This window comes from Embiotoca jacksoni, unplaced genomic scaffold, assembly GCF_022577435.1.
Source record: "Embiotoca jacksoni isolate LCO1_2020_lvr unplaced genomic scaffold, fEmbJac1.0.p SCAF_62, whole genome shotgun sequence".
NCBI classification, from domain to species: domain Eukaryota; kingdom Metazoa; phylum Chordata; class Actinopteri; family Embiotocidae; genus Embiotoca; species Embiotoca jacksoni.
In genome coordinates, this window is record NW_027185417.1 from 1,158,980 (window position 1) to 1,174,955 (window position 15,976).

Genomic DNA, 15,976 nt, shown 5'->3' on the forward strand with positions numbered 1-15,976 from the left:
ACATTAAAATACAACAAGGATGGAGACAACAAACACATGTGCACGTTATCCACATTAGAAGAAAAAACAATTACTTAACATAACAATGATGATGATTTCTACATATTTCTTTTGTCCGTAGTCTCACACAACGATGGTAGGCTACTGTAATACATTTTGTTGTAATGTTTTATGAGTCCTGACCTGCGCAAATATTGTCTTACAGTGAAAGAGTTCATTTTCTTTGCATCAGTAGTTTTCATTTTGATAGTTTTGGATTGTGCCCAGTGACTGAATGAGTGATTTTATTCATCCATTTGGACCTGTCATCTCTTTCACCATCCCATTTGATGGCAGAAATCTTTCCAAATTTCAAGAAGTGGAAACTTTGAACCGTTAAATGTTTTACTGAAAACCTTTTGAGCGTGCTAAACGATGCATTCGATCCTGAGGATAAGAAGGTAAAAAAGGTTACTGGTCTTGGACTGTTTGAGCACGAGCGAAGTGATTTACGGTCCTGTATTAACCACACTCTGGGTTATGGACTTCCACTGTGAGCTGGAAAAAAAAGCATGCAGCAGGCAGTGAAGTCACTGACTCATACGAGAGGGTTTGGGATGGATGGGATGGAGGGAAGTGGAAGAGGCAGAGGAGTTTTGGACCCTGTGTGAACCACTGAATTAGAAAATAAGACGAAAGATGACATGTTGCCTTATTTATCCATATGTTGCAGATCATGGCATCTGTTTACAATTTATTTTATTTACTTTGGTGATGCTTGGGCCGGGTTGATTAACATTTTCTGCAGTGTTTGTTGTCTTCTGGAGCGGGGTTTGACTGGCACTCGGTGACGGCTGTTTGAAGTGAGCATAGCGTTGGCTTTGAAGCTTGGGGGATGAAAGCAGAGCATCCAGATATGACTCGAGGATAATCTAGAAACGAATTTTGGCTGCCTCTGAAGGCGACCGACAGGCGACAAACATGTTACTAGTTGTTGATTAAATGTTACTTGAGATTCAGCGATGCAAGAATATAAAACAGAGATGGAAACTCCTAAACACACATCAGGAAATAAGTTAAATATGTTTGCTTAATGACGACAAGCTGTGGATGTTGGTGAAGGAGTAAAGAATGGGTGATATCTCCTCATCTGTCCCCGAGGCAGTTCCTTTTATTTATGAGCCACGCTGTTTGCAATTTTGACTTTAATTAATGTTATTAATCACTGCTATCATTATTGGTTTTGCTATATCTTGAAAACAATACATTTTCTAATGACATTGCATTAATATTGTGCCAAAAACCACAATCATATTAAATAATTATTTTTTAAGTGCGCAATAAAGCCAGTTGGCATTATTCAAAGAATATTATCTAAAAAAGTAACAGTCTCAAAGTTTCTAAAGCTTTTAAAAAACAGATAAGTCTGTCTGCTGCAGCTTGTCACAGGCAAAAGTTACTTAAAGTCAATAGTTGACTGAGAGGGGTAATTTACTAATCCTTATTTAATATTCAATGCACTTACAAAATTCAATATAAAGACCTCCTGGCAAATGAAAAAATGTGTTTGGCTTTGACTTTTCTCTCTAATTTAATCTTATAAACGAAATATTTTGCATGTTAATCCTTGCCCATAAAGAATCACGTCAGTGTAAGCTTTTTGAGAAATGTGTGTGAGAAGAATATTTCACTTGCTGTTGAGTCTTTAACCAAATAAAATCCCTAAAATGGAGCACTCAAGTAAAGCAAAACGTAGTCAAATATTATGCGAGTGCAAACTTTGAATGCACAGTTCAGAAGTGTCTTAAAGCTCAATGTGGAAAAAAAAGAGAAGTTCAAAACATTGTATTTTATTTTTACAATGATGACAACAGTAAAATTTTAAATAACAAACAACTATATTTTATATACAGTTAGACCCTGTTTTGTGAAATTAATTGCTAAAACTATTGCTTTAAGTGTGTTAAAAATAAACAGTGCTGTTTTAATTGTATTTTTTGGGGATAGATTTACAAATTTAAAATTTTGCTCCAACATATCATAAATCACACTGGGGAAAACAGTGAAAAACTGACTCATGAAACACACAGAACATTTCTCTGAAATACCCAGAACTTACTGACAGGAGCGAGTTGAAGTTTAATAGATGGTTACCAACACTGACATCTACTGGCCAAATGTTTAAATTCAAGCAGAGGTTCAGTGTCTTTTTGTTTTGTTTCCCCAGTTCAGACTGCAGAAAAGATATTGTGATGGGTTGTTTTGTCCTCAAACTTTTCACCAAAGAACGTGTTAAACCGACCACAGACTGACTCACGAAGGGTTTGGTTTGTGGCTGACTGTAATTTACTGATCTGCTGTTTTCACATCAGGGGATTTCAGTCGCCGACCATATATCAGGCAGGGGAAGTTTTATTTATCCGCGGTTTCAATTTTCAATAATTCAGTCGTTTTGAGAAAGTAACGTGCAAATTACAGTTCTAAGAAACAGTGACATGGGGTGTCTCATTGTAAGCTTTTTGCTACGAGCTGCAGTCATTGCAAAGGAAGCAGTTTAAGGTTTTGGCAACGTTCCCTGAACTCAACCACACGGCTGTGTTTCTGTGAAATCCTGCATATAAAGTTGAACAAAACGGCAAAACATGCTTTCCATCCACAACCGGGAGGTTAAGGCAAGACCCAAGTTCCTCCAAGAACAATTTTAAAGGATGCGTCATGAATAATATGTTGGTTACAACTGCAAAACTCTTTCTCCTGCGAGTCAATATCTGTGTCATGAGGCACGCTGTTTGATAGAGACTTGTTTACAGATCTGCAATGTGTAATCTTAATGTAGATACCCTTTTAAATTATTTTCTGTCAGATTCGAAGACTGACATTGTTACAATTATGTCCTATTTACCTGGCAGGTAAGTATTTTCGTCATATACGCTGTAATATTGTGGCGTAAACAAGCAACCCTCCTAACCCTCAGCAAAAGTTGTAATAGTACCATGCAAAAATATTCTCAAGTCTTGTGTTCAGAATTTTATTTAATACATAAAGTGGTATTATTAATAAAAATCGATGTATGTTTATCATATTATATTATATTATATTATATTATATTGTTATATTATATTTAGAAATACAATGTTAACCTATATGAGATGTAGAATTTAAAAAGTTGACTTTAAAAATACTGCTTTCAAATGATTTAATGGGTGGTTATATGAGCTCTATCTTAGTGACCATGTCCTCCCTGTAGAGTTAATGTAGGCCAGTGTAAAACGAGAGTAAGTCATTGTTGAAAACTCGCAGGTGGTGAATCCCTGTCGTTATACAGTAGAGGTCAACTCCTCTTCGGTTTTGTGGCGTACAGATGTGATGTAACATTACAGATGCTGTACTGTTCAGGAACAGTATGTGTGAACAGCACGTATGGGATTATATTGGTTGTGAAAGTGCAGCAATCTGATCTCCAATCAGCTGTTGACGGGACCTCTCCCAGTGATGCTGCGGCAGTTGCGTGCCGGCTGTAGGAAACTGCGCATGCGTCCAGCTAGGAGGCCACCGTTTCCGAAGGTCATGCTGTCAGAGCAAGATAATACCTCCCTGCTATTTCCGTTTTGTGATTATAGCACTCTCGTGTTAGCAGTCTTTTTAAATCGTCGCGAGCCATTGTGGAGTTGTCTATCGTTGCTATCGTGAGTTTAGATTCATACCGACGAATCACATTTTTTATAAGCGGATAATAGTTTATGTGTAAATAAAAAAAAAAAGGAACAGACTACCACAGTCAAATTTAGTGAAACACGAGAAGCAGTAGAAGCACAAAATGGGATGCGTAGCTCTTCACTAAATGTAAGTGAAATGACCGCTACGAAATAAGAAGTCTGCTCTTGTGAGATTCCTCTTTACTTTTTCCCCTTTACCAACGCCGCCTGGACTCGGCGAGGGTGCTCGGATCGGGAGTGAACCATCTCGCTCTTTCATCGAATATCGTATCTTTGACGACGACGACGCCGCTGCTTACGTGACTTGTGACGTAGCGTACGTGACTTGTAACGTAACGTACGTGACGCAGCAGCAGCAGCAGCACCTCCCTGGTCTCTCCTCCCTTTGTGCAGTTGTCAGGCGCCTTCTCAGCTCGGACCGGAACACGCAGAGAGGTACGTTATGTTATCTCATCCTGAAATAATAACACGGAGGAGGAGGAGGAGGAGGGGTTTTGCTTTTACCGCACAGTTTCGTTACTACCACCGGTGGGTCGTTTTTTTTGTTTTTTGTTGACGTCTCATCCATCGGTTTTTAACCGAAGCGGGACGCTTCAGGCCCCGCTTACTTTCACAGGCTGCTAAGCTCGGTGGCTAATTGCGGTGCGGTCATTTGGCAAGTTCAGAGGAGGTGGAGGAGGAGGAGGAGGAGGAGGCGAGTAAATAAAGATGTTTTAGCTCCACTGACGGTTTAAAGCCTTTTTTTTTTTGCGTTGCCCGACGGCCTGACGGGGAGTATAGTGTCTCCTCGTTGACACTTGCCCGCTGTCCACCTTTGACAGCGAGCTAATGCTAATCCGGCAGCAGCAGGCGAGGTGCAGGAGGAGATGCTCGCCTTCATTTAAAAAACACAAAACAAAAAACAACCTCTTTGTCCGAGACGAGACTGTTTTTTAAAAAAATGAATTGTCCCCTCTTGTCTCAGCTGAATTTCTCATCAAGTAGACATACAACTAAGCCGGTGCTGAAGGGCAGACATCGAAACAGGTGCTGGGTTAAATTTCAGGAATAATCCTCATCCTGATAACATCATGAGATGTTCTTTTAAAGTTATTTGATATATATATATAATAATATATATATAAAGTTAGAAGCCTCTAAGGTTTCCCCCTCAGGACACCTCAGTGACAAGCTGTCATTGCATGCAGGGCTGTCCTGGTCCTTCGTCCTTTGCAGCCTTTGACATTCCTGCCTTCAGCCATGTAGAAGCTATAAAAACCACACATGCACAGTAGGAGAACTGGCAGATTGCATGTGCCCGAAATGCTTAATGGGTGAACTATTTCTCTCTGTGTGTGTGTTAGCAGACACTGTAGATACCTGGAAGGGAAGAAACGAGTATTGAATTTTAGGGACAAGATTTAGGCTGTAATTATGGTGATTTAATCGAAGAAGAGCAGGTGTGGATATGCATGGCATGTATTGTCAATTTGGTAGAATTTCATGTATCTTTCAGGTTTTATAACGCCACTAAGATCGGGTGCGGTTTAAAATGTCTTTAAAATATTGGGTATTGCGCTACTTTAAAATAGTTGTCCTTCTTGGGATTTAAGAAATGGTAACGGAGAACTTGTGTGGCTTAATCATTTCACTCAACTCTTCAAAATTCCTGTTCTATCTACTATCAATATTCACGTGTATGTTATCGATATTCCTGCGCAACTACTGTACCTCGATAACTGTTGTGCTATTGAAAAAGCGTACCTGTGACTGTCCCGATGATGAAATGTCTTGCACAACAGGCTGTTCACGAAATTGAAGGACAAAGAGTCGCTCACAATTCAGAGGGTTAGCAAAGGGTCTGCTTTGTGCCTCAGTCTGTGGCCCTCATTGTCCTTTCTAAACGTGGCGTCTTCCGCTTTGAAACATCAGATTTGAATGAAGGAAAATCACAGTCGTGACAAAATGACCTTTTGTCTTTCCTTTAGTGGTCTGAAGAAGAGACCGTGGCTAAAAAGGGTTCTTAATGTCATGGATAAGCTTTTAATTGTAATTCTTTGAAACTCAAAACACTGGAAATTAATAGTTAAACGTGGTACCTGCACACCAGCCGGCGACTCGTGTCATCACGAGTGCAGGTTTGAAGGAACGCGAGTGTGCAGGTCTGAGAGTCTCTGTGTTCCCTTCTGCCTTCGTCTTTCGGCGGCATTGCACTCTCCGGGGCACATCACATCCGATCTGTCAGTCTGTTTCTCTGCGACTGTTTCTCTGTTGTGTTTTGAGCTCTTGCTGTTGTAAAGCTGTAACACCAAAGGGGGGTTGGGGGGTGGGTGGGTGGTGGTGGGGGGTGGGGGTGGGTGGGGGGAGAGACAGCAGGATGTTGTTTTTATACAAAGACCGTTGCAAATGTTGGTTTCTGCTCTGACCACTTCCTCTCCGTTCTCAGATAATGGCCATACCTCCCACCTACGTTGACCTTGGAAAGTCTGCCAAGGATGTTTTTACCAAGGGATACGGTAAGCAACAAGTAGCCTGTTGTGCTTTTAGGGGCAGTGTGATTTGGAGGAGAACAGTTGCGCCGCAGCAAAACACTGCCAAGACGCGCAGCTTACGTTACTGCATCCTGAAGGCAATTCTGAGACGCTAAATATTTTACGAAATGATCCTCTTTGCGTCATCGTGGTACTGTGCAACTTGACAGATGGGGAAAATATTCAGCGCTGCATTATGACAGAGGCGAAGCTGACCGGCGAGGCAGCTGTTGCACTAATGTTATTCTAAATATAAAAATGATTGCATTTTAGCTTCCTCCAGTTTTTCTATGTTGTTTCATTGAAGAGAGTAGCCGGAGAGTGGCTTATTTCTATTTTTTACTTGCACTCCTTCTTTACATGATCCTTTGTTATACCTGCTGTCATTGGAAGAAATATTTAACGGTTTGTCACTCTCTATATTTTACTGTGAAGTAATCAACAACATTTCTCGCCAGGTTTGATACAACACCTTCCCCTCAGGCATTGTACAAATCCAGCGCCTGCACACCGCACGATGTAAACACGATGGCCAATGAAAGCAGTTCGCTCAAACCAATGGCAGCCCCGGTGTAAAGTTTACCGGTAGCTGAACACATGTTGCGGCGTCGTGACGAGCCTGCGGTTCGGAGCGGATGTCCCTGTGTTGTGTTTGTGTTCATACACACACACACACACACACTCAGCCATGCTCCGATGGTTTCTGAATCATGTCCACTGAGTGTCTGGGGAAGTCCCGATTCTCGCAGCAGACTGATTCATACGAACAATCGACGCCGAATCACTGCAGGCTTCCCAGTGACTGTAATTTGTTACTGTGCAGTTTAGCTTCGACTCCGCTGCTCACAGCTTCGGTGCTTGCTGTCCGGAGACCCCGTTCGCATTAACGGCCGCTCTAAAGGGCAGACCGTGAGGGAGCAGTTCGGCCGTTTCATCCAACTTGATATTTACCCACCAAGTAAAAGATCTTAAAAAAATATTTGCATGTGATATTACTTTATTATACATTTTTTTTTTGGCATGGTGGTTACTTGACAAGTCTTGCAGAATTGTGTATGTCAGGATCATTTAATGGAAAAAAATTGGAGAAACGTTTGTTTAAATTTTATTTTATTTAACCGTTTTGTGGAGTTTGAACTGTCTCTTTGGATGAGTATTAACAGTGATGAGTGAATCTGGACAAATTTGATGCAAAGTGACCGTATACCTCTGGGTCATGTGAAGCATGGTTGGGTGAATCAATTGGTGGCCGTAATGCCATGCAGGGGCACAAATGGGGTCGGGCTGTGTTTGACCAACCTTCTAGCTATTATTCATGACTGACAGCACTAATGCTCCCACAGGATCGGCATCAAATGGATGCCCACATTTAGTCAGGGGCATATAAATAACTAAATGTACCCGGGAGGCTGATAATGGCTATTCCATTGCACTCTTATTAACAATTTTGGTTTAATGTGTTTTGAAATCTCTCAAGGGACTTTTAATAGAACATTTTGCTGGGTAGGACTAATAGTAAGAATATGAACCATTTTAATAGCATTAAAGTGGTTGATATTGGTAAATAAGGTTGAGTTTTAAGAAGTCTGATCCACTAATAACATCTGTCAGAGTGGTTGTCATTTAAAGGTCTATTTGTATGTCATCCAGACATCTTTTTAATCTTTTATTAAATATTTGTCTGTTTCAGGCTTCGGGCTCATCAAGCTGGACTTGAAAACGAAGTCTGAGAATGGACTGGTAAGTCATCACCAGTCATTATCAGATTATCTGAGCAGGCTGCAACCGTCCCATCAGGAAGCGCTTTCACGCCTGCACAGCCTTTTCTACACATTACACCATGGAGCTGTATGCGAGAATACAAATGTCCGAACCAGTTTGTAGGGACATTAAACTTAACCCTGTCAGCTCCCTCGTACAAAGTCTCTGTCATGTCTGATCGAACCCACGTGTGAATAGAGCTGGTCTCTGTCTGGAGGGTTCACAGCGAGCGAGTGGGCATAATGCTATTTCTATCATGTGACTGAAATGAAACTGGAAAAGTCCTCAAAGACGCCAACAAAAACGTCTAACTGGAGAGACGATGAGATTTGGGAACTTCCGTCGGTAAAAGCCAGCGCAGACGCGATCCGACAAATTCAAGGAACGACATGACACTCGGTTGTTTACGATCAAATTACTGGAAACAAATCCCTGCGATTTCAGTAAAGAAGCATTTCTAGTAGGTGAAAAACCGCCTGCTACAGACAATTTCCCGTTGTGTCCCGCATGCGTGAAAGGGCAAGTCCGGACAACGACCTTGAAAACATTGTTTGGAGTTCATGAGAAAACACCTGCAGCTTCAGATGCTCCTGGCAGATAATTAAGAAGCTGGTTATTTGATCTCCAAAACATTACTAGGACGCTTTGGTCTCTTACATCAGGGATACAGCACAGTGATGTATTGGCCTAGAAAAAGCATCTGCAGGATTCTGGATAAAATTTCTGTTCCAAAATTTTGCTAAGTCTTTGACCAAAAACAACAAACATTTCAGTCATATAAACTCCTTAAGTCAAACATGTTTGGGTGCAAGACGTTTACAAAAAGACGTTTTTTTTTTTTTTTTTTTTATCGTGATAAAAGTGCCCAGCTGGTTAACATGTTTGTATGACTCTGACACTGATTCTATCATGTGAAGGAGTTCACCAGCACAGGCTCCGCCAACACGGAGACCAGCAAGGTCGCTGGATCGTTGGAGACCAAATACAAATGGGCGGAGCACGGACTGACCTTCACAGAGAAGTGGAACACTGACAACACTCTGGGAACCGAGATCACCCTTGAGGACCAGGTGATGTGGTGTGTGAGGAAGAAAATAGAAAATGCGACTTTAAAACGTCATCTATATATATTTTTTTTTAAAAATGGAACTTGGGTTTTGAATTATAATCAAAATCCGTTTAAAGTACGTTTTCCTTTCTCTGTATTCAACACGGCCAACTCGCTTGAGTCGAGGATGTTCTGTCATTTGCTGCGTTGTAAATATTCCTTCTTCTTCCACAGTTGGCAAAGGGGCTGAAGCTTACGTTTGACTCCTCCTTCTCACCGAACACTGGGTAAGGACAGCTGAACAGTCAGAATATCCTGAAAAAAGTGTTGTTTTTTTTTGTTAATGTTTCAGGCCGTTAAATCTACAGTGAATGGGTGCAAAAAAAAAAAAAAATCAGCTGCACAATGAAGGAATTTATGTCCTACATGAGGTTCAGTCAGCAGTTTATCTGAGAACTTTTGGTGGTAACCGAATCTCGGTCAATCTTGGTCTCTGCCGAGATAAACGGGTTCATGTCTGCTGGCTTCACATTTGGGGAAAAACACCAACAAGGTGCACATGCAGAGAGAAAAAAAAAAAGATACCGTTTACTATTTAGCTTCGAAAACGGATCCGTACATTTTACGAAGTAAACGTATAATCGACGACGTGGAAAGAGGTTACACGGAAACTATCTTCACTGATCTAGTAACGTGGGTCTCTGTTTGAATCAGTGCAAGTGTGAGCTACTGTAGTGGCTCAACTAGTTAACATTGGCCAGCTAGCTGAGTAGCTGCAGCAGAGTCTGTGACAGCGCCTGCAGGCCATGGTGGGTCTGCATGAAAGAACTGTCCTCATAAAACAGAATAAGTTAACAAAGGGCTCATCGAAAAGAGCACTGGAATATCTGCTCTGACGTTTTAGTCACCGAGTCTCTTTCACATCGGCCTAATCTTGCTTTTCATTTTCGATGTTGTTGTTGTTTTATTGCTTCATTTCTCCTCACGATGAAGTCCATTCGACTGTTTTAATCCTGCTTGTGCTTAAACGTGCTATAAAAATAAACCTGACTTGAGTTGACTAAAAAAAAACAAAAAAAAACAGTCCAGAGCCCGGTAGTCTCGAGCCCTGGTTTGCCGTCAACCACACTTCTTTTAGTTCAGTCTGATGTTCCTTTCTATGGGGATGACGTTAACCACCTGCTCTCTTCCGCCCAACGTCGCTCCAGCAAGAAGAGCGGCAAGATCAAGACGGGCTACAAGTGCGACCACATCAACCTCGGCTGCGACGTTCACTACGACATCAACGGCACGGCCGTCCATGGCGCGGGAGTGGTGGGCTACGAGGGCTGGCTAGCCGGCTACCAGATGACCTTCGAGGCGGGCAGGAACAGGATCACCCAGAGCAACTTCGCAGTCGGATACAAGACCGAAGAGTTCCAGCTCCACACGAACGTGTAAGACGAGCACGTCCTCCCCTTGTCCCGTGCGTTTCAAATGGGCAAAAGGGCACAACGCGGCTCCTCCTCCATCTTTCTGTAGCGCCGGTATTTAATGAACAGCGTGGTTTACTGTAACTACAGCACCGTTCATTTTGTGCAGCTCATGTAAATTCCAGTTAAAAGTAGCGAGGAGGAGAAAAATATGAATAAATTGGTAGGAGTGTAACTGATTAAAACGAGCAGTGTTGAAATAAGCACCTGACACCATGCGACCGCCATGTTTACTGGCTAACTAACTCGTCGGTTTGGCTCTCTGCCCTTCACCCAAGTGCCCGTCGGGTTATTTTTATACCCAGGTGATGGGATTTGCTGAATTGCAAGTGATACGGAGTGAGCGGTTGACAGGCGTGAGTGAAAAGGCAGCGAGTGGGAGTCAGACAGCGAGCGAGCGAGAGGGAAGGACGGGACACAGTGTTAGTCCTGTGTCCTGCTGTGTCCCTGGTTGAGCCTTTCTGTTTCAGTCTGCAAGGGAAGTGGTTATGAGAGGTCAGACAGAGTGGAGTGGAGGCTTTACATCAGAGACAGTGCACCCAGCTGAGGAAGTCTTTTAACACGCATGCACATGCAAGTCAGGTATTACTTGTTCACAAAACACAATACCATAATTAATCCACATTAAGGTGGAAATATCACTGCTAGGGAAACATTCTTCATATTGCGGTAAGATGAAATATTTTGTAAACTGCTGTCCCCCCCCCCCCCCCCCCCCAGAAACGATGGGACTGAGTTTGGCGGCTCCATCTACCAGAAGGTGAATGACCAGCTGGAGACGGCTGTCAACCTCGCCTGGACTGCCGGAAACAGCAACACCCGCTTCGGCATCGCTGCCAAGTATCAGATTGATCCTGATGCATCCTTCACTGTGAGTAATAAAAAAAAAAAATCATTCTGGGTGTCTGCGACGTGAACAAACATGCGCCGCGACTGGTCGTCATGTCGATGTCTGGGTCACAGTCTGTCCTGCATGTCCCGACTGGCAGACCAACTTGGAAAGATGCCCTCAAGTCCATGTGAATACATCCGACTAAGCTGGGTCTGCTGGAAACTGGTTCAAACTGGCCAGTCGGTGGAGTCTGTCTGTGACAGAAAAGCCCGGGTTAATTTAGTCCTGTCTATCACATTAGTCCTTAAATCCCACTTGCAGCAGAGCCCATTAGGGTGATTGGTTGTTAATGTAATAATGGATTTTCTGGCTCTTATTACAAGTTAATAACATGACCAACATTCCCCTCTGAGGAGAAGCTATATCAAACCCCTTGTCCACTGACAGTACCGGCTCGACTCGACTAGTTTTCATTTGGTTTTCCACTGTCTGTGGATGAGGGTACTATTTTTAGTATCCCCTCCGTCGGCGTTCCCATCAAGCTGAGCTGAGCTGAAACTAAAAAGGTGACTTGAAAACACTGCAGACCACAAGCTTTCACAGTGGTGGATGACAAACTAGTGGAAGTTTGTGTCCTGACCCTCCTTCAGTGGAGAAGTTTCTTACACAGGCAGATCCAACGTTTCCTCAAACATTTTGAAGTCTTGCACCCAGCGAGTGTTTTATGAAGCCGGTGTTCAGAGCGTTGCTCTCACAAGACTGAAGTCCTGAGGAGAAACATGAAACCCACACTGAACTTTATTAGCTATTTTCTTTTTCAGTGGAATGTTTTATTGTAGAAGTGAAAGGTGATGTGAAAAACTACGTCCCGGTGGTTTCGTGCAATGTTGCTATAGTAACGCCTCCGCCTCGAGGCGGCACTATCTGCAGTGAAAAAACAAAATCCAGAAAAGTACCTGATACCAAAAGTAAGGGGAGTTGGTACTATCAGTGGAAGATGCAGCATTAGTGGTCGCATGTTTGAATTATGGTATTTATTTCAGAATTCACAGTTAAGATTTTCTTGACAGAGCACGAGGACCTGTGAATTTATAAATGCGTCGTGATGTGATATGATTTTTGATCTGTGTTTCTCACACAGGCCAAGGTGAACAACTCCAGCCTCGTGGGTCTCGGCTATAGTCAGACTCTGAAGCCAGGTGAGCGCGGTGTGTCTATATAACTTCAATGTATAGCTCAGTATATAGTTATAAGATAAGATAATCCTTTATGAGTCCCGCAGTGGGGAAATTTGCAGGATTACAGCAGCGTAGACAAAAAAAAAAACAATGTAGCAAAATAAGTAATGATACAGTAGTAAGTGAGTAGGTAAGTACAGTGCAAATCCACAATAACTAAATATGACTAAACAAATCTGGTATGTACATGTGTATATATATATATATATATATAACTGACAGAACTGACCGTTTAGCCTCGTTCTTGAAACACCATGACATTTTAAAATCCCCAAAAATAGCCTTTTTTTTTTTTTTTTTTTTTTTTTTTAACGAGGGTGTATTAAGTGTAAAAAAGTTAATGTTCTGAGCAGTGGAATTGGGATGGCGGCTGTATGTGGACTATTCCACCTAAAGCTCAATTTGTGAAGTAAATTTTAGACATGCATGATGTAAACTACAATGACAACATTGTAGAGAGATGAGCTTAACTGCTGCAGGATGTTTAGGATCTTTAGTCAGTCAAAAATGTAATAGTTCAGCAGGAAACCTGTGTGTAACGTTTGAGGAATTAAGTTGCAAAAAAAAAAAAAAAAAAAAAAAAAAAAGATAAATTTACACATTTTCATGACGCCTCTGTTTCTGCAGGCATCAAGCTGACACTTTCTGCTCTCCTTGATGGCAAAAACATCAACGCTGGTGGCCACAAGCTCGGTCTTGGTCTCGAGTTCCAGGCGTAGGAGGGATGAGGCAGCTTCCCTTCCAGTTCTCCCAGCACACATGTATTACCCACCAAAAAGTTGAAAAAAAAAAAAATCTTAAATCCTCTGTTGATTAGCTCTCCTTCACAAAAAAAACAAAAAACAAAAAACCTGTTGTCCCTAGACATGTTACAGCTGGAAATAAGACAGCATGAAGGTCAAATCGTTCTTGGGACGATCTGCTACTTTTAAAGGACCATTTAAGGGAACATATTTTGAAATCTTAGAGCCCAGTTCAGAACAAAACTACAACCGTTTTAACAAAAAGTTTGATCTTGAATTGTGTAGCTTGCAAGGGAAAAGTAGCCTTGAGTACATCCACGTTGGCCTCACTTTTTTCATCTCACTACATTCGTACACAACGCTTTAATTTGTGTCTCTCTGCTTTCCAAGCCAGCGGAAAGGGAAATTGAAACAGATCAGCCCGAAATGTATTAAGGGCTCGACACAGTTGGCATACAGTTAAATACTTACTCCACCAGATGGTGCTGCAGCTTAGCACCAGCAATCACTCCTCACTCAGAAGGTGTCGTGGTGAAATAGTTTTATTTGAACACGTCTGCACTGGAGAGCTCTACTGTCTGTCTTGATATATTATACAATGGGAAGGGTTAGTTGTCCTTGGTGTAAGCAGCTGTGAGTAGCTCTAAGAGACACTACACCCTAATGTGTACATTTTGTGTTTGCGTCTCACTCGTCTTTTGTGTCTGTGCATTTGGTGTGAATCCTGTCTTTTGTTACATATAGCAAAAACATTATTTTATTGAAGGTCTTGCATAGTTTAATCCACTCAAGAAGTCTTACAAAGGCAACGACCTGTCAATTTCACAGAAGTAGGTCACAGCCGAACTTCTCTGGATAAGGGTTACAGTCCTTCTTTGAAGGAGGATGGAAAGAATCAATACAGTTGCCAGGAAATGGTAGTCTTCCACAACTGGTTACGGGAATCATGCTTCATGTACTTGACAGTCTCGTCATTCCCTGAAATAAATAAATATCTTGAACCGGTTTCTGGTTGTTTTTCGTCTTCTGTCACATTACGCAGTGGTGTGAAAAAGTGTTTGCCCTCTTCCTGATTTTTTTTTTTTGCATGTTTGTCACATGTTTCAGATCATCAAACAAATTTAAATATTAGTCAAAGATAAGTAAATACAAAATGCAGTTTTTAAAATGAAGGTTTTTATTATTAAGGGAGAAAAAAAAAATCCAAACCCACATTGGCCTGTGTGAAAAAGTGGTTGGGCCACCCTTAGCAGCAACAACTGCAATCAAGCATTTGCAATAACTTGCAATGAGTCTTTTACAGAGCTGTGGAGGAATTTTGACCGACTCATCTTTGCAATTTAGCCACATTGGAGGGTTTTCCAGCACCAACCGCCTTTTTAAGGTCATACCACAGCATCTCAATAGGATTCAGGTTAGGACTTTGACTGGGCCACTCCAAAGTCTTCATTTTGTTTTTCTTCAGCCATTCAGAGGTGGACTTGCTGGTGTGTTTTGGATCATTGTCCTGCTGCAGAACCCAAGTTCGCTTCAGCTTGAGGTCACAAACAGACGGCCGGACATTCTCCTTCAGGATTTTTTGGTACAGTAGAATTCATGGTTCCATTTATCACAGCAAGTCTTCCAGGTCCTGAAGCAGCAAAACAGCCCCAGACCATCACACTACCACCACCATATTTTACTGTTGGTATGATGTTCTTGTTCTGAAATGCAGTGTTACTTTTAAACCAGATGTAATGGGACACACACCTTCCAAAAAGTTCAACTTTTGTCTCGTCAGTCCACAGAGTATTTTCCCAAAAGTCTTGGGGATCATCAAGATGTTTTCTGGCAAAAATGAGACGAGCCTGAATGTTCTTTTTGCTCAGCGGTGGTTTTGGTCTTGGAACTCTGCCATGCAGGCCATGTTTGCCTAGTCTCTTTCTTATGGTGGAGTCATGAACACTGACCTTAACTGAGGCAAGTGAGGCCTGCAGTTCTTTGGATGGTGTCGTGGGGTCTTTTGTGGCGTCTTGGATGAGTTGTTGCTGCTCTCTTGGGGTAATTTTGGTCGGCCGGCCATTCCTGGGAAGGTTCCCCACTGTTCCATGTTTTCTCCATTTGTGGATAATGGCTCTCACTGTGGTTCGCTGGAGTCCCAAAACTTTAGAAATGGCTTTATAACCTTTTCCAGACTGATAGATCTCAATTACTTTCTTTCTCATTTGTTCCTGAATTTCTTTGGATCTCGGCATGATGTCTCTCTTTCGAGGATCTTTTGGTCTACTTCACTTTGTCAGGCAGGTCCTATTTAAGTGATTTCTTGATCGAGAACAGGTGTGGCAGTAATCAGGCCTGGGTGTGGCTAGAGAAATTGAACTCAGGTGTGATAAACCACAGTTATGTTTTAACAGGAAGGGGACAAACACTTTTTCACACCACTGTATATTCAAAATTCTGTGAAAACACTTCTGAATGAACACGAATGCGTTACTTTTTCTGAATTTTGTTTGCTTGTAAAAGATGGGTTCGAACTAGAGAAAAAGTTCAAAAACTGAAAATAAAATGGTGGATTAAAGCACATTTTTCTGTTGTATAAAACTGGATATAAAGTAGTTAGAACTAAAGCCAACTCAAGCATCTATAACAAAAACCTGCTGCTGACACTGAAGTATCCATATTAGTCATCTAATGACGC

The 15,976-nt window shown here is 41.9% G+C and overlaps 1 protein-coding gene across 1 annotated transcript; it reads left to right on the forward strand.

The window, feature by feature from the left end:
- The first annotated feature begins 4,028 nt into the window (after window positions 1-4,028).
- Window positions 4,029-14,304, forward strand: vdac1 (voltage-dependent anion channel 1). Its single transcript, XM_069174840.1, has 9 exons — window positions 4,029-4,130; window positions 6,121-6,190; window positions 7,896-7,945; window positions 8,884-9,036; window positions 9,249-9,301; window positions 10,223-10,450; window positions 11,207-11,357; window positions 12,460-12,517; window positions 13,184-14,304. Exons 2-9 carry the CDS (start codon window positions 6,124-6,126, stop codon window positions 13,273-13,275), a joined length of 852 nt encoding a protein of 283 aa, XP_069030941.1. The 5' UTR covers window positions 4,029-4,130; window positions 6,121-6,123; the 3' UTR covers window positions 13,276-14,304.
- The last annotated feature ends 1,672 nt before the right edge of the window (window positions 14,305-15,976 follow it).